Source organism: Periplaneta americana, chromosome 2 (genome assembly GCF_040183065.1).
Source record: "Periplaneta americana isolate PAMFEO1 chromosome 2, P.americana_PAMFEO1_priV1, whole genome shotgun sequence".
In the NCBI taxonomy this organism is placed as follows: domain Eukaryota; kingdom Metazoa; phylum Arthropoda; class Insecta; order Blattodea; family Blattidae; genus Periplaneta; species Periplaneta americana.
The window spans coordinates 34,577,505-34,602,785 of NC_091118.1; the positions used below are offsets into that span (position 1 = coordinate 34,577,505).

General features: G+C 36.6%; 1 protein-coding gene across 3 annotated transcripts in view; it reads left to right on the plus strand.

The window, feature by feature from the left end:
* rno (PHD finger protein rhinoceros) overlaps positions 1–25,281 on the plus strand; it is an 83,130-nt gene that overhangs the window by 23,923 nt on the left and 33,926 nt on the right. For all 3 annotated transcript variants that reach the window (XM_069815093.1, XM_069815085.1, XM_069815103.1), the window contains one exon: positions 10,174–10,322. In XM_069815093.1, coding sequence (XP_069671194.1) covers positions 10,174–10,322 — 149 coding nt within the window. The remainder of the gene's footprint in view (positions 1–10,173; positions 10,323–25,281) is intronic.

The following is a 25,281-nucleotide window of genomic DNA, read 5'->3' on the forward strand; positions in this document are numbered from 1 at the left end:
CATGTTTAAATTCAAACTTTTTCTTCATAATTTACAGACTTTTTTCCACGATATACATATTTAAAAAAAGTGTTTCCATGTTTAAATTCAAACTATTTCTTCATAATTTACATGTTTACATACAGACTTTTTTTCACGATATACATATTTAAATAAAGTGATTTCCATGTTTACATTCAAAATTTTTCTTATAATTTACTTGTTTAAATACTGACTTTCTTCATGATTTCGTCATCATCATCAGTGGCTCGACAGCCCAGTGTGAGCCCTGGCCTTCCCCAAAAGCTTCTGCCATTCCTCCCTATTAAGAGCCTTGCCCTGCCAGAGTTACTTTCTCCAATCAATTTAACATCTTGGAAGATACTGTCCTCCCATCTCAATTTAGGCCTTCGAACTCCTCTCTTGCCTTCCGGTTTTGTTTTAAAAATCCTCCTTGTAATTCTGTCATTATTCATTTGTATTATGTGCCCTGCCCATTTGAGTCTATTAAGTTTAATGAACTTAACTATATCTGACCCCCTGCACAACTGATATAATTCAAAATTGCACCACCTTCTCCAATGACCTCCTCTTTCCACAGCCCCAAAAATGTATCTAAGAATTCTTCTCTCAAATATACCTAGACTAGACGTCATTTCGGAAGGCGGTTAGCTTCTATATGCGCCATAGCATTTCTGGTATGTGAGTCACAAGCTTGTACAGAAGAACCAATCAGAATCAGTCTGTAACAAGCACTTCCTGAGTTCGTTTGTTCATGTGCGAGTGTTTCAATACATTGAATAAGTAAAACCAACATTTACTGTGTGTATGTAAGGTAAATAAATGGAAGAAGAGACTGTAAAAACACAAGTATTACACAAGCAGGCGTGGAAAATAGTGTTTAAGGTGTATAATTATTATAAAAACGTTAACGAACAGAACGCTGCCGGCCATCTTGATGCTGGCAGCAACGTTGCCAACGTGCAAGAAACGGCTGGAGAAGCATGTGGTGTGGGATTGAGAAACATGCAAAGAATATTGTTAGTGAAGGAAAGAGGGTTTGTTTGGTGTCATGCTTACAGTAATCAACAGCTAAGGTCATTATTGTCTTTTGATAATTTAAATTCTCTCCTGCGCTATTTGTATTGCACATGTGCGTGAAGTACGATGTGGCAATGTTGTACGCTGCCTTGCTCTCTCTATCTGTCTCTCTCGACGCAAACGCTAACAGACAACCCGCCTTCCGAATTGCCGTGGACTCTAGTCTTCCTTCCTCAGACCTAGTAAAAGTTCAGTTTTCTGAGGCTTATGCCACCACTGGTCTTATTAGTGTTTTGTAAATTAATAACTTAGTATTTATTGAAATTAAGTGTGATATCAGTTGTTTTCTGAGTCCATAGAAATGTTTATTTGCAGAGAGGATCCTTTGTTTAAGCTCAATACTGGTGTCATTTTTGCAATTTATTTCAGATTCCTGATAACTAAAATTCTTCATCATTTACATATTTAAACGACTTTTTCCACGAATTACAGTAGTCTTATTTACCGACTTTGATGTATTTTATTCACCATTTTACAGCATCCCTACTCATCCAATCAGCAGCTATAAACGTGTCTTCATCTTTATTAACAGTTACCTTTAAGAATTTTCTTCTCCATGGTTAAAAGAACACCACAAAGATTTTGTTTGCAGTTAACTCTATTTGAAATCACACCATTCAGAATTTAATTAATTTTCTATTCATATATGATTGCAAATTATGTGAATGTTCCATAGCTTCTACATTTCTCATTCGAGAGGAACAGAATTAAATGAGAATTCATGCATTCCATTCAAAGTGAACTATATGGAAGTAATTTGAATTTAAACAGATATAAAAGATGTTACATAAGCCTTAACTGTTATCAAATAACTTAGTACTACACTGGTGCAAAGTGACGATAAAAATTGACGACATACTCCACATACTAATATTTTGACTTATTAAACCTTGCAACTTGCTGATATGCATTTCATTTATGGAAGAGCAAAAGAAAATGCAATGAAAGTTGCAAGTTTGATGAGTCAAAATATAATTTACGATGCCAACTAGCTTATCCTATGTTTATGAGTCCAGATGGCTGCGGATCTTCACTGATGGCTCTTTCTACAAGAGCAAGGAATGTGCAGAAGCTGGAATCTACAGCAAAGCCTTTAGCTTCTACAAGTTGCTAGGGCAGTATCAGTCGCACTTCGATGGCGAATTGGAGGTCATAAACCTTGCCTTAAAGCAATTTCTTGGAAGACTGACTTGCCATAGTCATGTTGTCATTCTCTGTGACTCTCGATCTGCCATTTTGGCAGTGGCATCTCTCCCTCATCCTGTAACATCAAGAGTTGTCGAGATCAGAAAATCCCTTGCCTCAATCAAAGCATTAGAAGTTGTCGTTGTCGTCCTACAGTGGATATCTTCGCATGTTGGTATTTCAGGGAATGAGACTGCAGACTCCCTAGCAAAAAAAGGAACTGAAATATTGCTACAGACGACCTCCCAACTTTCGTATCACAACTTAAAATGATTAGTTAACCACTCGTTTAAGAATGAGTTTCTCTCAGATCTTCAAATAAAGAGTGATGGCGAGAAATGGGCTGGTCTTGTTGACAAGTCAGAGTTACTTCCTGATCATCCCTGTAAAGGGACTGTAGCTGCCATAAGGATTGCCACAGAACACAGCTATCTGGCGGAATATTTATATAAACTGGGCATTTTACCATCACCTCAGTGTGTCATTTGTAATGAGAAAAATTCTATTATGAATTGGGAACACTTAAATGTTTGTAAAAAACTTGTAAATTTTAAATCCTCTATGAGGACTTTGTACTGGTCTGCCAGAAACCAAATGATGTTGAAACAATCTAGTTGAGCATTACATACATATGTATGTACATACATACATGTTTATGAAAAATTACAAACATATTTTCTCTTTTGCTAGACCATACTTCATCAGAAGTATTTGACATTGTTTGAGATTGAAGTGCCATTCCTTTCATGCGTATCAAAATTCTGCTTTCCCCCTTGCAGTAGAACTGTTTTTTCCAGCAATGTACAAAATATAATAAGATTTTTTTAGTGCAGTGTGTGGCTGTTTTAATGATTGTGTGTAAATTGAAATAAAAACGTGAAAATAGTAAAGTGAGCGCAAAGTGATACTTTTATAGATCAAAATAAAATCTATGGTCACAAAATGATGTTGGAATGAGTAAAAAGCTGACAGTTTTGTGAAAATCCAGTAATCTGTTGATAGGCTTTCATATTGCATGATGGGATGAACGAGTATGAACACCCAGTTTAGCCCAATCTTCAGATAACTTTTTCGTCATTTTTATTGTTTATGCCCTAGTGAACCATTTTTTCCAAATTAGATCACAGATCTTTAATGACATTAAGGTGTAGAAGCTGTGGTACAGTTTCTATTGCTTTTGGGTTGTTATATATAATAAGCCAGGTGCGAAATTTGAGTGCTTTACATTTGGGGTCATTGCCCTGGTAATACTAAAATTTGCTTCAGTTCCTAGTTTTATTGCAAATCGTTTGAAGTTGATTTTAAGAATATTGAAGTACTTGCCTTTGTGCATAGTTTCACTTATAAACTTGCAAGTTTTTGGTAATCCCAGCTGACATGCAACTAGATACCATTATGTATTCTCCATGAATAACAGTTGAACGCAAATTCTTTCATACTTTACCAATGAAGACAAATAAATAGAATTTGATTTTGTCCACAAAAATGGTGTTTTCCAAAACTGATGATCTCTATTACTATATTCTCACGCAAATTTGCTTATTTTTATTTTATTCACTTCTGTAAAAAAGTTGATTTATTCTTGCTGTGATGCTGATTTTACGTTTTCTCAGTACATCTCCCACTATTTCTAAGCTCGCAGGCATTCCTAAATACTTTTCACTATGCCTGAATTTGGTGTCCTTAGTTTAGAAAAAAATATATATATTTTAAAAATAATAACACACTTGTTGTATCTCCGGTTAACTGGTATATATTTCTGCTCAGTTTCCAAAACACCATCACTTTGAACAAAGTCACACAGAAAATCTTTGCTTTATTTTCTGTTCTGTCAGTATGTTGTAAAGAAATTTTGTTTTTGTAATGATGAATTTTAAGTTCTCCTTGAACAGTAGGTTGTTCCCTTTGATGTCCTCTTCTACATTGATACATCGATTCTTATTACTGTCCAGTCAAATGTACGAGTTTTTACTTTTTATTAGTTTACATTATAGTCTTTATTCCAAAATGATTTGTTAATATTTCCAGAAATGTATTTCCTACAAATTCTTGACACACGTGATGTTTTCTTTAGCCTTGATGCTTTTTTCCTTTTCTTTTTAAATATTTAGAAGTCAGAACATCACCATTATTAAGTGCATTATTAATTGTCCTTGAGTGTGAACTATTCTTAAATAGCCGCGTGTTTATTCACTGGGATGAGTGACATTTATTGTTTATGACGAGTTTTAACATTTATGACTAGCACATGTTGATAACTTCGTCTAGCCATTGTTGACATATTGTGTTTTCCTTTAACTACTTGTTTAAAATGATTATCATCATTACATATCTATATATATAATTTGAACTGGTAATGGAAATTACGGGAAAACGGCTGAACGGATTTTAATAAATGGCCCCTCATTTTGAAGCTTGGAACCCAAAGTTTTTCGGAAAAGTAGTAGTTTTCAGTGAAATGTCAATTTTCCTACTTAATTTTCCTATTTTCCAAAATCCATCTGTTGTCAGTTTTGAGAACTAATTTTATCGAATCACGGCCGATTTGATTGAATTTCAGAACAAAAGACACACTGCAATAAACAATAGGCTATTACACGAAGGCCATGACCTGCAGGATTGCCGACATATTTAGAGCACAATTCAATTTGTTATTAAAAACTGATTCTGCAGTATATAATAATTTTCTGAGTACAGCTGTGTATTGGATATTCAAATCTACGAAACTTGAGGTGGTTTGATGACATTATTATCATTAGAAATTAAATATTATTATAGTTAATATCATGATGCATCTATTTTTCATAAATTGTACATAATATTGATGCTATATTGATGACATGAAAGTGAAACGTTTTGAGGTTATGTAAGTAAATGTAGAGAATATCTTAATTTAGATCTTCATTTCTATAATTTACTGAGTGGCTGCTATATATAACTACAAAACTTAAGTAAGATAATAATATTGTTATTAAAAATCAAATATTTTTATACTTATTAACCCAGTGGGGTTGGGTGTTTTTCCATATACTTAATGGCGGTGTATTGTAGATATTGATATGTGTCATTGTCTTCAGTATTGGCTCGAGAGAGCGCAAAAATTACAGTTCCTAAGGAAAGATCAAAAGGTATTACTTACTGATAAAATAAGAGGCTTAGAAAATTTTGTAGTCTCCAGATCATTTCAGCAACATCTCTTAGTAGGATAAAATGATTTTACGCTCTACATTTCAAGTTCTACATGCAGCAGCTATACGAAAATGCTATTATTCGAAAGCTTAGCAAACCTGACATTTTTTAACTTTTGCCTACAATCCACAATGACCTGAAATAGCTACTGCTATCGTCCTGACATTGATACCTGCGTTTTCGCGTTGAAATTCAAAAACTGAAGTTGGATAGGTTCAAGGAAAAGTATTTGGCCTAAAAAAATCCATTCAGAGGGAGTATGTTTCATTATTATGGAAGCAAATAACTATCAAAAAGACAAGTATTCTTCATTGAAAATAAACCTGAAAAATTTTTATTTGAACGTCTAACGAACTTAGTTTGCAGCAGTATTTGCTGCACAAGCCACTAGTATTAGTTTGAAATTGTTACCTTCATGTGTGTGTATTTTGTAGCCGCTAGGAATCTCTGTACATATCGAGAGACCCAAGAGTTTCCTTGACTGATGCAAATCAAATAGTTTTACAACTATAAACTTACATAACAGACATTATGGGCAAACACACATGAAACAAAAATAAACTCGCTTCTAGTTGAAGTCATTAAACAAGTGGAGACATCCATGAATAGTGATCTAACATGACTAAAATCCACGTTTCCTGACGATATTAGAAAAAAAAAAAGAAAAGAAAACGTATATCTTAATTAAAAAAAAAAAAAACATAAATCTCAAAAGAGAAATTGAGGGGTTGGGTGCAAGAAAGGCACTTCTCGCAAATGTAAGTTTTGAGAAAATTGATGTTGAAAATTCAAACCTAATAATGTTACCTATGCACGCCTTTACATTTTGGCTACTCCTAACCTCTGTGATCATAGTATTGAACTGAAACTTGGTGATCATGTACATAACAGATCAGAGAACACAATAAAGCGTTTTACTCAAAAAGGGCATAATCCTCTAAAATGCCCTTCTTGCACCCAGCCCCTCAATTACATCTGCATGACAGCACCACATCAGCAACCACATCATCTGAAAATTTCAATAAATATCCCAGTCTTATCTTTCAGCTACTGACGTCTTCAATACTATAGTAACTCCATCACCTATTGTATTTGAAGTTAACTGGTTTACCTATATTTCTGATCTATTCCCCAAAACATCACTTATTTGAACAAGAACTTAGAAATTTTTCACTTTGTATGGCATAATAATACTTTCTTCTCTTAGTTTGCACCTCTTGCAATTGCATGATTCTTTTATTTGTTGGTCCCCCCCCCCCCCAAAAAAAAAAAGAAACACGTTATGGATCTGAAGAACTGGGTTGCAGATTACAAGGACTGAGTTATGAATTGGTTTAGGACACAATATGTATAGGAGCAAAGTATTTTCAGTAGATATACAATAAATTACTAAGTAAGTATGCTAACTACTCTGCTTTTTTATTCACAATACCAAAATAAACCACATATCTACTTTCAGATGTTACGAACATAAATGGATTGTAACATTAGTTGCATTGTTCATAGCAAATAATGCGTTTGCTGACAATACCAAAGACATATTATTTTGTAAAATAGGAAATGTAACTCCATACTACAGAAGTGAGATGACTCAGTGATGAACCACTAGTTTCGCATTTGGGAGGTCCCAGGTTCAAATCCCAGGACCAATCTGGTTGTAGTTTTCATCGATCATAAATAACTAGGATGATATTGGATTGGTTCCCATTTTACTACAACCAAGTTGCAGAATAGATACTGAATACAAAGTTGTTTATAATGGTGACTGGTATGTGGTAGCAAAACGGAAATCTAGTATATCAGCAATGTACCTTTCCTAACAGACAGTCTCAATATGATCTTACAGTTAAAACAACTGAAAAAACTCCATACTTCTGTGAAACAAGATTTTTTTAAAATACCTTTTCTGTATTTTATTTTATGCTTATAATTCACACAAATTCAGAAGAGTAGTTGGTTTAGTTTAGTTTATAAAGCCATTAAATGATACAAAATTACAGTAGGCTTTGTCAAAGTTAAAACTATTTGCATAGAAATTGGTTAAAATTACATTGAATATACAGGGTGAGTTTTAAGTCCACCGACAAACTTCAGGGGGTGATTCCTGACTGAAAATTGAGCACAAAAGTTCATATCACCTTGTGTCCGGAAATTCATAGTTTCCACGGTAGATGGCTCTGACGACATTCATAACTTGCATTGTGCATTATGTGTGTTGCATATAGTGTGATTAAAGCAATGTAGAAGCACAATGATCCGGTATTCATTCTAGGAACAAGTCAAGATAGTGTTCGTGTATGGCCAAGTAGGTGGAAATGGTCGAGATGCAGCAAGGATGCATCGAGCCACGTACCCTGACAGACAGCACCACATGTTCCTCCACATCTGGTGTACGCACAGTCTGCGGCCACCCTGCATGTTCGTCTGTCTCAAAGGACCCATGCTCACACAAGTGCCGAAAAATGGCTTCAAATGTTGTGTGCTTTGGGTAGTGCTGTCTGTCAGGGTACGTGGCTCGGTACATCCGTGCTGCCTCTCGACCATTTCTACCTGCTTGGCCATACACGAACACCAATTCAGCTTGTTCCTGGAATGAATACCGGACCATTGTGCTTCTGTGATACTTAAATCACACTATCTGCAACACGCAAAATGCACACTACAAGTTATGAGATAATGTCGTCAGTGCCATCTACTGTGGAAACTATGCATATCCAGATACAAGGTGATATGAACCTTTGTGCTCCATTTAGGAATCATCCCCTGAAATTGTCGGTGTACTTAAACTCATCCTGTATTCCTATACTGTGTAAAAGTTTTTGCTAAAAACATAACTTTTAATTTAGTTTTAAGAACTCTATTATTATCAATATTTAACTTTTAATTTAGTTTTAAGAACTCTATTATTATCAATATTTCTAATGTTAAGAGGAATTTTATTAAAAAGTTTCACACTCACAACAAAATGGCTATTACAAACATTGGCTAATCTGCATTTAGGAACAGTTAGGTTACGATTATTTCTATTCTCATGAGAATGTACCTTATTATCAGAACTATATTCATGTAACTGTTCATATACAAACATAATATTAGCAAAAACATACAATGAAGAATAGTTAGAATTCCAAATTCATTGAATAAGGGCTTACAATGTTCTCTTGGGCCACAGCCCTTAAGAATACACACAACTTTTTTCTCAAGAAGAAGAAAAAGATCTTTTGGGAGGACAAGGTAAAAATTTTATGTGAGAAAACATAGGGTCGGAAATTGTTATTATTCTTCAGATAATATTAGTAAAGAATGATGCGGGAAATACCCTCGGGAATGATGCCTAAATATTTGTTCAAAATGCCCTCTATTTACCTCCAGATGAAGCTCAGTGACGCACAATGGATTGTCTTACTCTTTTCAACTCCCTTAGAGTATCACGGATTTTCTGTGCTGATTCCATGATTCTGTGTCAGAGATTCTCCTTATCATTGACTGCTGTGGAAAAAACCAAATTACCCATTTGGTCACATAGAAGTCTAAGTAGGTAAGATCTGGTGACCTTGGTGGCCAAGCAGCCAGTCCAGCATGACCATACCAATGGTTGGGGAAGTTATCATTCAGAAAATTAACATTAATGAGCCAGTACAGTGGACAACCATCATGTTGTTAACACATGCGTTATCTCAGCATTAAAGGCACATACTTAAGCAAGGAGAATGCGTTTTCTGGAGAAAGTGGAGATATAATGTCACCATTCAGGCATGGTGGTAGGAAAATGGGAACTGCTGATACAAACACAAGCTTACAAGCCAGTTTTAACTGCCACAGTGTCTTGCAGTTGCTGCTCAGTTTCAGGCACTATGCTGACAACTTGTATAGCCGGTAGAATGTAATGTGAGATACTGAGCTGCAACTTCAACATTTTCTCCCCATTACTTGATCATCTGCTTAAATTGAGTGATTTTCTAGCTGTTAGGTTCACTTCACTACTGGCAACACTTCCTTAAATACACGCATGTTACAGATATCATGATAGTCACTTCGTAACTGTTAGGTTGGCACAGTTTGAGATATTTATCATGCGAGGCAAGCTACTCTAATTTCACTAATTATATTCAGATGTTTATATTTTATAACACGATTATAATATAACCTAATATATTGCGGAAATATTATTCCATTATATGACGAGTTGTGTGTGAAGTTTGTTTTCATCACATCACATAATACAACATTTTAATCATCTTTGATACCTGACCATATATTGTTTTGAGTGTAGGAGAATAATGAGTTGCCTAACTCCCATGTTGTCTGTCAAAAACTATTTATTTTGGCCTCTCCAGCTACCTCACATAGTTCATACATTGAATTATTAAACACTCTATGAGTCTTTTATATGAAGCATTTTCGGACACTACTTTATTAAGAAAAAATTTTATTTTCAATTCCTCTATCACATCAGAAAATTAGGAGTAGTTATTCTGTTACACCACGTCTATTAATTCAGTTGGGACATAAAAACCTGTCCATATTTGAGAAGTATCTGTATCTTGGGAGTGTCCATAAGGGAAGGTTTCACTGTGCTTGGCATTATTATGTACATGGTTTTAACTTCATTTGATTCCTTTTAGTATTTTATTTGATATTATTTTATTTGAAAGAGGTGATTTTACATTTGAGTACACTGCAGTACTGTAATGGATCATGTTTTTTTTTTTGTTGTAGGTCTGCATCCTATCACAGAGGATCAGCTGGAGCGAGTAATAGAAGAACTGGAGATACGCTGCTGGGAAAAGGTGCAAACCATTGTCAAGACAGAAGAGGGTCTTGGCATCGAGTATGATGAAAATGTCATCTGTGATGTCTGTAGATCGGTGAGTATGTAACATAACAAATTTGGAAGACGTCAAAAATGGTATCTCTAAATGTTTTTTTTTTTTTTAGTAGGTTATTTTACGACGCTTTGTCAACATCTTTGGTTATTATCTGAATGGGATGAAGGTGATGATGCTGGTGAAATGAGTCTGGGGTCCAGCACCGATAATTACCCAGCATTTAGTCGTATTGGGTTGAGGAAAAACCCCGGAAAAAACCTCAATCAGGTAACTTGTTCTGACCGGGAATCGAACCCGGGCCACCTGGTTTCACGACCAGATGCGTTAGTCGTTACTCCACTTCTAAATGTTTGAATGCTGCACATTACCTAACACAGATTAAAAGCTGTAGATAATCCGTCTTCAATAAGATTAACAATTTTAATGAATTTAAATGCTATTATAGTCACAATCATGCCATGGTATGAAAGAAAAATTTCACAACCTCGAGTGGGAATCGAACCTGCGACTTCCTGTTCTCCGGTCAGGCGCTCTACCACTGAGCTATCGAGTTCGTCTCACGCCAAAGGCTTGGAATTATCCTTTCATACGTCACCGAACATCGTAAGATGAAGATAACAATTTTAAATCAACTTTTTTAAAGTTATGTCAATAGATATTTTAGAAATTCAAAAGTCACAAGAATTGGATATGAAGAATCGACAGTGGAAGAGCATGGATTTATGCAATTAGGATGTGTTTCAGTTGTTTTGATATTGTAAGCACTCTTATTAATACGAAGTTTCAAACAGTAAGTTGAAAGAGTGGTAATGTTTGTCAAGTGCTTCATTACAGGGTCTCACATTTTTAGGCACAAAATAAAACTGAAGCATATAGGAACTTATTCAATTGATTAAGGGGAAAATAAAAAAAAATTCGTTCAATGATTAAACAAATCCAAAGTTTAAATAAAATCATAGTTCTTGAGTGGATTCCCACACATAATGGTATAAGCGTTAATGAGAGAGCCGACATTCTAGCAAAGAAAAGCACTAAAATTGAACAAAAACAAAACTATAATTTTTCATATTATTCATTATCCATTATCTGCCAGTTAACATCTTGTCCAGCATTCGCTTATTCGTGGATGATTGTATCATATACAGGGAAATAAAAAGTTATGAAAATACTACTCTTCTTCAGAATGACCTCAATAGAATGAACGATTGGGCAATGACACAAAATAAAAATAAATTCTCTAAAGAGCAAAGCCGTCAGCTTTACAAGAAAAAGAAATAAAATAATCACATTGTATACATTAGGGGATGAAACCATTCCGGAAGTTAACAAATGTAAATAGCTAGGAATAACTTTTAGCAGTGATCTCGGCTGGGGGAAACACGTTACTGACACAGTGGGAAAAGCATGGAGAGCATTACACTTTGTGATGAGGGTACTAAGAAAAGGCTCTGAAAATCCAAAGAGATTGTGTATAAATCACTAGTACGTCCAGTAATGGAATGTGGTACTGCATGTTGGGAACCTTACAGATTAGAACATATTAAGACACTGGAAAAGATTAAAAAACGGGCTCTCAAGTGTTGTCGTAATAATTCACCATTAAAATGGGACAGGAGAACAGGAATTCGATTATGTGCAATGTTCAAAACATACAGAGGTGAGCCTGCCTGGAGAGAAATAAAAAATAGGTTACAGCCGCCAAATTACTCTCCAAGGAACGACCACTCATATAAATTGAGGGAAAGAAGACAGAGGACGGACACTGGAAAGTTTTCTTTTCTCAATCGTACTATCCGGGACTGGAATGCTTTACCTGCAGACTTACTAAAGGCTTTACTAATAACCAAAAATGTATTTGAAAATAGGCTTAAGGACTTTACCAATAGTTGGTAGTATATTATACATACTATTTAAAGTGTGTAGGTCTAATTGATGTTTTGTTATTTGAAGTGTTGTATCAGTGAAGAAGTGTGTTGTGTCAGTGAAGTGTGACGTGTATTTTGTCAGCGAAGTGTGCTTGTATCAGTGAAGTTTTATAGTTTATAGTGGCAATGCAAAGCATTTTAATACTGAAATGCTTTTGAAGTGTTAGTGAAATCAAGATAGAATCAGTGAAATGTGTCGCAGTTCCATTGCAGTGAGTAACAGCGAAATGAGTTTAGTGCTGAAAGGTGCTTGTGCATGTATGAACATATCATACTTGGGGGTTTTAGTTCGAACTTAGGGTTAATATACAAATTAGATTTACTTTAAATGTTATTTTAAGTGATTGTGCTTCATTTAGTTTAGGCTGCTCCTTGTTGTTGTTGTTATTATTATTATTATTATTATTAGTATTATTATTAGTTTATTATTAATTGTATTTTTTATTAATTGTGTTTATTAATTGTCATTATTGAGTGTAATTAGTTACCACTACCACCAGATATTTACCCATTTGCGGTGTGAATAAATACATACGTACATAAAACAAGTTACTTTACTTACTTATGGCTTTTAAGGAACCTGGAGGTTCATTGCCGCCCTCACATAAACCCGCCATCGGTCCCTGTTCTGAACAAGATTTTCCAGTCTCTACCATAATATCCCACCTCACTTAAATCCATTTTAATATTATCCTCCCATGTACATCTCGGCCTTCCCAAAGGTCTTATTCGCTCTGGCCTCCCAACTAACACTCTATGTGCATTTCTGGATTTGCCCATATATGCTACATGCCCTGCCCATCTCAAACGCTAAAACAAGTTATTAAAAATAAAATTAAAGATAATTGTAATGTCCAAATATTAAATACTACAGAAAATTCTTATTGGAAAAATTTACTAGAAAGGCCTGATTTAATTCCTGACTTAGAATGTAAATCTGCTGTGGCCATGTTCAGACTCCTTATAGGTCATGATTGTCTGGGTTAACATCTACATAGGATTGGCATCCTGTATACTAGGTTGTGTAGTGTGTTCTCAAGAAGAAGAAACACTGTGAACCACTTCAAAAATAATACAAATATTACATCTAAATACTGAGAAGCAAGATAGAAAATAACTCGATTGTTAAATCAATTGTGGCATACCTGGAAACGAGAAAGTCGATAACATTGCAAAACAGGTAACATATTTGCAACCAAGACCTCTTCAAGTGGTATCTCTATCCAATGCCTTTGCTTCAGTAAGGTCTCATTTTACAAACCTATGGATCAACAATTGGCTCTCTTCTGACAAAGGAAACAGTTTACAGCCCGTTGAAAAAAAAATCAAATGACCTGGAAATATACAAAAACTTGCCCAGACATGTTGAAAAATTTTGATTAAGAGCCAGAAGAGGTCACATTGTCTCACAATTGTACCTACGCCGATTTCACCTTTCTGATAATCCTACTTTTCTGTGGTGTAATAATCATGATGAAGATCTGTAACACATTCTTCTATACACTCCATCTATAAACCACAAAAGAAGTAAATTAAAATCATCAGACACAACCCTGGAGTTATATATTGACTACATCCCACCTCTGGCTACTAGCAACAGGCATCTATAATGAACACCGATCAAAATACCCCTCATTTCTCGTGAAAACCAACAACTGAATAGACTACAGTGGACTTTATGTTGTCACCAAACAGCTGGATACATTAAGAAGATTGATTGATTTAACACACTGTGAACCACTTCAAAAATAATACAAATATTACATCTAAATACTGAGAAGCAAGATAGAAAATAACTCGATTGTTACATCAATTGTGGCATACCTGGAAACGAGAAAGTCGATAACATTGCAAAACAGATAACATATTTGCAACCAAGACCTCTTCAAGTGGTATCTCTATCCAATGCCTTTGCTTCAGTAAGGTCTCATTTTACAAACCTATGGATCAACAATTGGCTCTCTTCTGACAAAGGAAACAGTTTACAGCCCGTTCAAAAAAAAAATCAAATGACCTGGAAATATACAAAAACTTGCCCAGACATGTTGAAAAATTTTGATTAAGAGCCAGAAGAAGTCACATTGTCTCACAATTGTACCTACGCCGATTTCACCTTTCTGATAATCTTACTTTTCTGTGGTGTAATAATCATGATGAAGATCTGTAACACATTCTTCTATACACTCCATCTATAAACCACAAAAGAAGTAAATTAAAATCATCAGTACCAGTTGCAGAAGACACAGCCCTGCAGTATATATTGACTACACCCCCAACTCTGGCTACTAGCAACAGGCATCTATAATGAACACTGATCAAAATACCTCTCATTTCTCATGAAAAACAAAAACTGAATAGACTATAGTGGACTTTATGTTGTCACCAAACAGCTGGATACATTAAGAAGATTGATTTAACACACTGTGAACCACTTCAAAAAAATACAAGTATTACATCTAAATACTGAATACTACTCAATACTTTGCTGCAGACTATAGTAATAAAGTTACTCTCATCCTCAGTTGACCTGAAACTATTGAAGGATGGTAGATGAAGTTGAAATTAATGAAGGCGAAGTGAGTCGAAGCTCCAACTCAGAAAGTTATTAAACAATTTGCTTCAGTTGGTTGAGGGGATAAATCTCGGAAAAAACCCCAACCAGGATTTGAACCTGGGCCTGCTCATTTCACAGTTGGACATGCTAACCATTACTCCACAGCTGTGGACCATCAGAGCCGGTTTCACTATTAGATGCTAAAACTTAACAAATCATTATACTGATTTAACAATAAATTTAACACAAAAAATGTTTGTTGAGTTAACATCGGAATTTCCTTGTTACAACCTTAAAGTTGTGAAAACCTGAAATGTGGTTAGTGTAAATTATGTTGTAGATGCAAAATTGCTATTAGACCTTGTAAATACACTGTATGTCGTCTGGAGAGAGGTGTAAATTATTAATGATTAAAAAAAAACTATCTCAGGACTGAATTTTTACTGAGGTGTAACCTCGAAAATGGTTTTCAAGAAGATAACAGACGAAATTCGCGAGAGGTTAGAATACACAACGGAAATATGTCTCTCTCTCTCTCGTGCTAAAGGTACTAATTATGTTAGTTTCTAATGCTACAGTGTGAATGAGACGAAAATATATAACGTTTCCATTAATTGAACAATTGAAGAGTGGCCGCAAAATGTTTATTTACATAGTTCCTGCTTCTTGACTATGCGGATGACGTGAATATGTTAGGAGAAAATTCACGAACGGTTAGGAAAAACACGAGAATTTTACTTGAAGCAAGTGAAGCGATAGGTTTGGAAGTAAATCTCGAAAAGACAAAGTATATGATTATGTTTTGTGACCAGAATATTGTACGAAATGGAAATATAAAAATTGGGATTTATCCTTTGAAGAGGTGGAAAAATTCAAATATCTTGGAGCTACAGTAACAAATATAAATTACACTCGGGAGGAAATTAAATGCAGAATAAATGTGGGAAATGCGTGTTATTATTCGGTTGAGAAGCTTTTGTCATCTAGTCTGCTGTCAAAAAATCTGAAAGTTAGAATTTATAAAATAGTTATATTACCGGTTGTTCTGTATGGTTGTGAAACTGGCACTTTCACTTTGAGAGAGGAACAGAGATTAAGGGTGTTTGAAAATAAAGTTTTTAGGAAAATATCTGGGGCTAAGAGGGATGAAGTTACAGGAGAATGGAGAAAGTTACACAATGCAGAACTGCACGCATTGTATTCTTCACCTGGTATAATTAGGAACATTAAATCCAGATGTTTGAGATGGACAGGGCATGTAGCATGTTTGAACGAATCCAGAAATGCATATAGAGTGTTAGTTGGGAAACCGGAGGAAAAAAGACTGTTGGGGAGGCCGAGATGTAGATGGGAGGATAATAATAAAATGGATTTGAGGGAGGTGGATAGAGACTGGGTTAATCTTGCACAGGATAGGGACCGATGGCGAGGTTATGTGAGGGCGGCAATGAACCTGCGGGTTCCTTAAAAGCCTTTTGTAAGTAAGTTCTTGCGATAACCTCCCCATGACAAGTGAATGCATTATTAATCCACGTCCACTGATCTTCCTTGGCTTTGATTTTCATACCATCTGTTTTCTTGCATTCCATTCATATTTGGTTACCAGTTCTACTAACAAATACTTCTCTGTATTAGTAAAATTGGATCCTTTATTTCTTTTCACACCATCAGTGTCACTGTTCATTTTCAGTAACAAATAATAAATGCCAAAGAGATTGTAATATTGCAATGATCATCTCTGTATGAAGCAGGTGAAATACATTCAGAAAAGCTTTGATTTTGACATAGCCCCAATTTTCGCGAGAGTTAACAAAATGTTATTTACTATCCATCTGGAAATCGTTGGTGGATCCGAAATGCACGAAAGAATGTTAACACAATTGTTAAATGATGAAAGATGACTGGAATGGAGAAAAATTCTCTCCGGCACCGGAATATGAACCCGGGTTTTCAGCTCTACGTGCTGATCCTCTATCCACTAAGCCTCATCGGATTCCCATCCCGATGTCAGATCGAATCCTCTCAGTTTAAGTTCCACGTGTGCACATGGTCTCACTCTCATATGTCTATGACGCAGTGCATGAGGGTAGGCCACTAGAGGGAACCCAAGAGGTGGAACTTAAACTGAGAGGATTCAATCCGACATCGGGATGGGAATCTGGTGTGGCTTAGTGGATAGAGCATCACCACATAGAGCTGAAAACCCAGGTTCAAATCCCGGTGCCAGAGAGAATTTTTCTCCGTTCCATTCATCTTTCATCATAATGACGCAGAATATCTGCACAGAAATATCATATGTACTTTGGTACATCATAATAATATATGATATGCGAAAAATCACTTAGTGATTTAAGACAGCGCTTATTCCGTCGGATCCCGGCCACTTAGTCACTCATAATGAGTGCACCTCTGCACATGTGTGTGGACACGGTCCCACTGTCATACATCTATGACGCAATGCATGAGGGTGGGCCACTAGAGGGAACCCAAGAGGTGGAACTTAAACTGAGAGGATTCGATCCAACATCGAGATGGGAATCCGGTGTGGCTTAGTGGATAGAGCATCAGCATGTAGAGCTGAAAACCCGGGTTCAAATCCCGGTGCCGGAGAGAATTTTTCTCCATTCCATTCATCTTTCACCATAATGACGCAGAATATCTTCACGGAAATATCATACATACTTCGGTACATCATAATAATATATGATATGCGAAAAGTAATCACTTAGTGATTTAAGACGGCAGTTATTCCGTCGGATCCCGGCCAGTTAGTCACTCATAATGAGTGCACCTCTGCACATGTGTGTGGACATTGTGCCACTGTCATACATCTATGATGCAGTGCATGAGGGTAGGCCACTAGAGGGAACCCAAGAGGTGGAACTTAAACTGAGAGGATTCGATCTGACATCGGGATGGGAATCTGGTATGGCTTGGTGGATAGAGCATCAGCACATAGAGCTGAAAACCCAGGTTCAAATCCCAGTCTCGGAGAGAATTTTTCTCCGTTCCACTCATCTTTCATCATATGATGATGCAGAATATCTGGACAGAAATATCATCTGTACTTTTTTTTTTTAGTAGGTTATTTTACGATGCTTTATCAACATCTTTGGTTATTTAGCGTCTGAATGAGATGAAGGTGATAATGCTGGTGAAATGAGTCCGGGGTCCATCACCGAAAGTTACCCAGCATTTGCTCATATTGGGTTGAGGGAAAACCCCGGAAAAAACCTCAACCAGGTAACTTGCACCGACCAGAAATCGAACCCGGGTCGTATGTACTTCAGTACATTGTAATAATATATGATATGCGAAAAATCACTTAGTGATTTAAGACTGTGGTTATTCCGTCTGATCCTGGCCACTTAGTCACTCATAATGAGTGCACCTCTGCACGTGTGTGGACATGGTTCCACTGTCAGACATCTATGACGCAGTACATGAGGGTAGGCCACTAGAGGGAACTAAAGAGGTGGAACTTAAACTGAGAGGATTCGATCTGACATTGGGATGGGAATCCGGTATGGCTTGGTGGCTAGAGCATCACCACATAGAGCTGAAAACCCAGGTTCAAATCTCGGTGCCAGAGAGAATTTTTCTCTGTTCCACTCATCTTTCATCATATGATGACGCAGAATATCTCCACTGAAATATCATATGTACTTCGGTACATCATAATAATATACAATTGTTAAAGTTTTAGGATGTGTTAACAAACAACGTTTTAGTGCAGTTTTAATTTTTGCTGATAAAATTTGATAACACAATCTCAAGGGAAAAAATGAACTCTCTGCATCATAATCCACAGTTAATTCTCGATTTACCACGAAAATCGTCTGTAGCTGCATTTAGATTGGCAACAGGCTATGAATGTTTGGCGAAACACCTGCATAGAATTGGAATATATCAGTCCCCTAACTGCCCATTGTGCAACTCAAACAAAGAAATGGATTCGGAACACCTCAAAATCTGTGCTTCAGTGACTATCCATGACAGTATCTTTGAAAAATATTGGAGTAGAAGAAGTCGAATGACTTTGTCAAATGCCTGGCAATAGAAAACAACAACATTTGTGTTGATGAAACCGGTCCTCAGAGTGTACAGAACTTTGTCTTCAAGACAGTAATATAAATGGGAACAATAGAGATTTCACTGTATGTCAGAATTTAAATGCCACTGTGACACATAAATTGTGTGCTCTGAGGATTCCAGTCATGTCCCCGTTTTTCTGTGGCATTATATTATTTTTTCAGAATATGCCAGTCTACTTCCATTTTCTTCTCTTTTTCTTGACTTTCGCCTCTACTGAGACATGGGAGTGAAAGACACATAAGACAGACGTTTGTAAGGCTATCATCATGCTCAGTGTTGTCATGGACATCTTCATACACATCTTCGTCATCGACTTCCTGTGTTGTCCAAAACTTCTCTTTCTCATCTTCATGTCATACTCTGGCGAATCAATAATGAATTTTAAAGGAACAGTTAAATGTTATGTTCACAATACATTCCTATAGCCTCGAGTCAAGGAGTTCCACGGTCAGCTAAGGAGAGGAAAGACTTGTAGTGGTTGTGTTTCGGAACAGCTCATAGGCAGCTCGTCATGGCATCTTGGATGGAACCTGTGTCATCATATCGTCTTCATTTCAGCAGCAACTTTACTTTCAAGAATGAAAAATAATCGAAGGTCACCAAGACTGGAGAAAAAGGTGGGTGAGCAAGTGCAGAGTTTTTTTCTGGACCAGAATCTGCTGTAAAGTTCTCGTCTTGTGAACTGCTGCATTGTTGAGGGGCAGAAACCAGGTGCCTGGACTTTACTCTGACGTCATCAAAACATCTTCTTTTCGGCAACAGCTTAAGTTTCGAGAATGAGAAATCGTTGCAGGATGCCAAATATGGACAATAAGGTTGGTGAACAAGTGTAGAGATTAGAAACTCCTGTACTGCTGTTAACCTGTGAATTGATGTGTTGTTGTGGAGTAAAAACCAGATACCTGATTTACGATACTTGTGCCCTACACCTACAGTATGCAGCCATAGTTGTTCCAGAAATCTTAAACAGTACATTCCATTAACAATCACAGTAGGTGGGACAAATTCTTAATGAATAAGACTTATTACTGTACAAAAAATCAACATTACTTTCTTTACTTTCCATTTCCGGAAACACCATTTCTTTATGCAAATCTTGCTTTCAGGTAGTAGCTCCCTGTAAAGCAGGTTTGAATAATTTCAAGGAAAAATTGTTCCTGGGCCGGGCATCGATCCCGGGATCCTTCGCACCTGCTTTACAGGGAGCTACTACCTCTAAGCCAGATTTGCATAATACATTCGTTACTGGAGGTACGTTAACAGGAAGCCACAATTTAAGTCGCACAGCATTTGTGTGCACTCATAGTTGAGTTCTGGCATCTTGTCAGCTCATGTGAGTTGTGTGGATATAAAGGAAAAAATTGTGACGGTGTCGTGTATAGTTCCTGGGGTAGCTCAGTTGGTAGAGCATTCGATGCCCGGCCCCAGAACAATTTTTCCTTGAAATTATTCACACCATCTCTTTGTTCTCAGTAAATTTCTTGACTTCTGTTCTGTGCTTTAGCACTTTTGTTTCATGGTCGATCTGGTAACTTGTTTTATTTTCCTGTCACCGTTGAGTCCAAGAATTTAGTGCTTCAGACAAGTGTGTGTGTGTATATATATATATATGTATGTATGTATATTACTTATGATGGTTACTTGACTATTTGTCATTCTCATTCACCCATGTGAAACCAGTTGTGTAGACCAATTTACCAACAGAGTAATTGTCCAAAGTGCGCCATAGGAGGCTGGTTTACGTCACACCCACGATGAGATGAGATAATGCTGGAGATTTGTTAGGATGTCACAGGAGAACTGGAGCTCCCGGAGAAAACTCCACATATTACCTGGTCCACGGGCTTGCCTGTCTTGCGCCATGGGTCGTGGTCTAAGGCATCCTGCCTAGAACTCGCATTTACAGAATGCATGCTGATTCGAGTCCTCATGGGAGAAGAAGTTTTCTCATGAAATTTCGGCCAGTGTATGGAACTGGTGCCCACCCAGCATTGTGATACATTTGGGAGCTACTATAGATAGCGAAATCCAGTTACAAAAGTCACCTATAACGGCTTGGGAGACCATCATGCTAACCACACGATACCTCCATTCTAGTTGGATGACCATCCACATCTGCTTCGGCATGTGGACGTGAGGCCAGCAGCCGGCTGATTGGTCATGGTCCTTCATGGGCTGTCGTGCCTCAGATTATTGTTATTAAGGGCTTGCCTATACAACTTATAAATTGGGATTATGCTGGGGATCGAACCCAGGTCCACAGAATTACAAGTTCAGCGCTCTAGCCATTAGACCACCATGGCAGCACACTTTAAACAAATTTCAGTGATGATCTGTGGATAAGCTTCGGGACTTTTACTGCGTTGTCTTGGTGTTGGTGGCTGACGTTTCGACCGCTGTGTTGTGGTCATCTTCAGAGCAGTTGGAGGAGCAGAGCAGATGCCAGAAGGAGGACCTACGACCTATCACCGAAAGTACTCCCTCCATCGAGACTACTATATATATATATATATATATATGAGCTCGCAGACTATTTCGTTATCCAACTGCTCTGAAGATGACCAAAACACAGCGGTCGAAACGTCAGCCACCAACACCAAGACAACGTGGTAGAAGCCCCGAAGTTTATCCACAGACCATGTACACCAGCCGCGGAAGCCTACGCGAACAAATTTCAGTGATGTTTTTGTTGTATACATTGTGGTCATGTCCAGACCCGTTTTTGGCATTTTCCCACCCAAAGATCAGCCGTCCCTCTAAAATATTATATTATATAACGATCAATATTATTAACTAAATGGTACATGAATGTGGACTTATTTTCTTTGGTTTTGACAGTTTCAACTTTTTTTGACCACAGAACTGTGAAGTTGTTGATATCTTCAAATAAAATGCCATAGATGAAGTCGCATTTGATGGCAAGAAGAGCTACGAAATTAATTTATCTTCATTCATTGAAGACCATAGATAGTTGTTTAACATGTTTCAGTGTTTAGAAAGAGCTATCACCTGAGACATTATTAACAGCTGTGCATAAAAACATGCGCTTAACAACATCCGCATTTGGAGTAGTGAAAAGCAGAAAGTGGAAATACCAAATGGAAAAATCTGTTGGAAGACACTCGCCTAATCCCTGAACTTCCTCGTAAATCTGTTGTTGCTATGTTCAGGCTACTCACTGGCCACGATTGTTTAAGTAAACATCTCCACAGAATCGGTATACTGACTTCACCAAATTTTCTGTTATGCTGTCATGAGCAGGAAATGGATATGGATCATCTGGCAAGCTGCACAGCCCTTCAAATAGCTCAAGACATCGCGTCGAAATATTGGGAAGCATGAAGGAGAATGACTTCATTGTTAAATCGAGAGCATTAGATACATACATACATTTGCAGTATACTTTCTGCCTAATAAAATGACTGAGTTCCAGTGATATTCTTATTTTATCAGTTTGTGACACAAGATGAGCACGTAAGTGAAGGCATTCATCGATGAAGGAATCTCCCAGATCACTTGGGTAACAATTCAATATCACTTTTACACAATCTGGAACTTCCAGTATGTTTAGCTCAGGCTTTTTTTTTTTTTAATAAAAATGGAAATTTAAAACCACTGCCCTTCAAAATTTGCCACCTAGTGGGGCTATTAGACAAAATGGCACTGGTTACATCATTGTTCTTTGAAGCTGGTGATTCACAGAGTTCTGTCTCAAGTAGTATACTTCAATCACGTGATTGTCACATTCATGAAATACCATTTACATACACAAACTGGACTGCACATGTAATTGGCACTAGTTAACTGTTGTGTAACCTTTCATGAGGAATTCATTCCATGGCTAGAACACTTATCTTCAGATTGCTCTACAGTAGGGTGACCAGATTTCCAAAATAAAAAAAGAGACACTTATTAAAGTTCACATAGTTATTTAAACATTCATTATTACTTGTGTTTATATAATGTCAGTGAGCAATAAGGTCCAGTTTTATTTATTTTAAAGCAGTCACGGCTCGTGGTTTTAAAATTGAGGAAGGCTGTAGGCTGAAATGGCAAATTTACAAGGCCTCGAGCATGAGTATTTGTTTATTTCTATTTGTTTATTTGTGTATTTCCGTAACTGGGAATTTTTAACAATAAGTTGTTATTATAATGCATATAACGGGCACTTGACTTACCTTAATTCATTTGCTTGTAGACGAAATTGGCCCTTCTTCTTTCAATATATTACACACACAATTCATTGTTTTCAAATAAACGCTCGTAAACGGTTCTCACAATCACAAGTTCACAACCGCATACAATACCGATACTCGTATTACGGACAAGCCAAAACAAATTCACGCGTTAGAATTTCCGTTGTGTTTATTTCCCTTCCCTGACCGAAGTTTGAAAAACTTTCACTTTATGGGATACTAGGGATACCAATTGTGTCAACGAATAACTAAACGATTCCTTCATCCTAAATGTTATTCTAAAATGTCAATTAGGCCTATGACCTACCGTAAAATGAATGAGAGAGCAGACACGTAACCTCAAGAATGGAGTGTCAGGCATTGTTTCTTTTCTCTTCTCCAAGAGAGTTTTTTAAAACTCAGAGCTCGAAAATGTTGGCAATGACTCAAGGCGTAGGGTTACGCCTTAGCTGTACCCTTATTAGCCAGACTTCACTAGTAAATCACCCCCGTCCTGTTTCTATTGTGCAGAAGATACAGTAAAAGGTTGAACCTTTGGCTTATAACCTATCTCAAAAACATCTGTCGATACCAACAGTTCCAAATATATTGACTGTTATTAACGAACAAGCTGAGTAAAATTTTGATGTTTCTCCTCTATTGAAAATCTTTATTCTACTATTAAACACAAACAAATGTCAAGATTTTTGTAGGAGATTTTTATAGGGGCGGCTCCGTCTAAGAGCCTTTAACTACGAGCCGCTACTGTTTTAAAGTAATAAATAGTGATGAAAAAAAAACATTGACCTGTGATTTTATCACGGTGATCGAAGAATCACGATCACACCTGTGATTAAACAGCTTTTTAAACAATGATCACAGTTCGAGGGTTAAACTGCTCACCAGCTGTTCTTTTCTCACTTCATGTGCTGCGCTGCTGTGCTTATGCTAACTAGTGACAAAGCAGGGAACAACTACACCCGCAAAGTGTGAGCGCTGAGTGTTGCCAACTCAGTAGATTTCAGGCTGATCCTGGCAGGTTTTTACATTGCTTAAGTGATTCCATTATTTTAAGCAGTGAAGTTATTAATTGGCTATATTATTCAACTAGTAAAATTACAATAATAACAAAATGTTACCAAATATGACAATGATTAAAAAATAACAATGTTTCATTCATCTTCTGAGTAATGTGTGAATTATGTTAAAATGATTAATTTTCCGTTTTTTTTTCCTATGTAATATTTCACTTCAGGAATATTGAACAAGACATTCATTATATTATTGGGTAAGCAGACGACAAATGTTCAGTTTGTCTATAGCATTAGATTAAATGAATAAATAAATACTGGCTTTCAAACCTTTAATCCGTTTTTAAAGTGATGAAACGCCTATATTTACATCTCAGTATTGTGCTTACACCTGACTTCTGTGAAGTACAAACACATAACCTCAACATTATCTCGCCCTCACCTACCATGTGCGAAATATCGAGAGCATTGAAACATCACAATGAAACGCTTTGATGAGTGGGGAAGAATGGACTGTTTAGTGTTCACCTCGAACAAGTTCGTAGTTCAATCACTGTTTCACTGTCTGAGATCACCGTGATCCTAAATGAGCAATCACAGGTCGAACAGTGATCACTAGAGCCCAGAATTTTAGGTGCTGGAAGTTAATATTGTTCCTCTGTATAGTTTATAAAATAAAAGCCATGCCCCCACTTTTTTGACACGTCATTCTTGTTATTCAGTATTTTCCTTTCGATACCATTAAAGGTCTCTAATGCTCTTAACTACCACTTACAAAACTAAAATTAGCGCACGGTTTATAAGATTCATTACCCAGTCTTTGTGACTCTGTTGTCTATTATTACATATTGGACACCTGTGAACTAGGCTTAAAACTCTCCTCATGAGCACCACGTCTATTCTTCTACATTCAGTGTCATTCTTAACTTTTAGCACCTAAAATTCCGAGGTCTAGTGATCACAAAAGAGCAGTTTATCTCATCACTAGTAATAAATGGTACACTGTTTACAATAACTAGGCTATAATAATTATGCAAGTACGTAATAGAGTAGCCAGGATACTTGGCTTAAGTCATTGTTGATAATTTTTTATATTGCAACTAGTCTGGATTAATTAGATTAATTTATCTTCAGATTAATTGGATCTCACATCATATTGGCCATGTCACTGTATTCTGAACTTGTTTTATAACATTTTTTTCCCTCATATTACCTTTG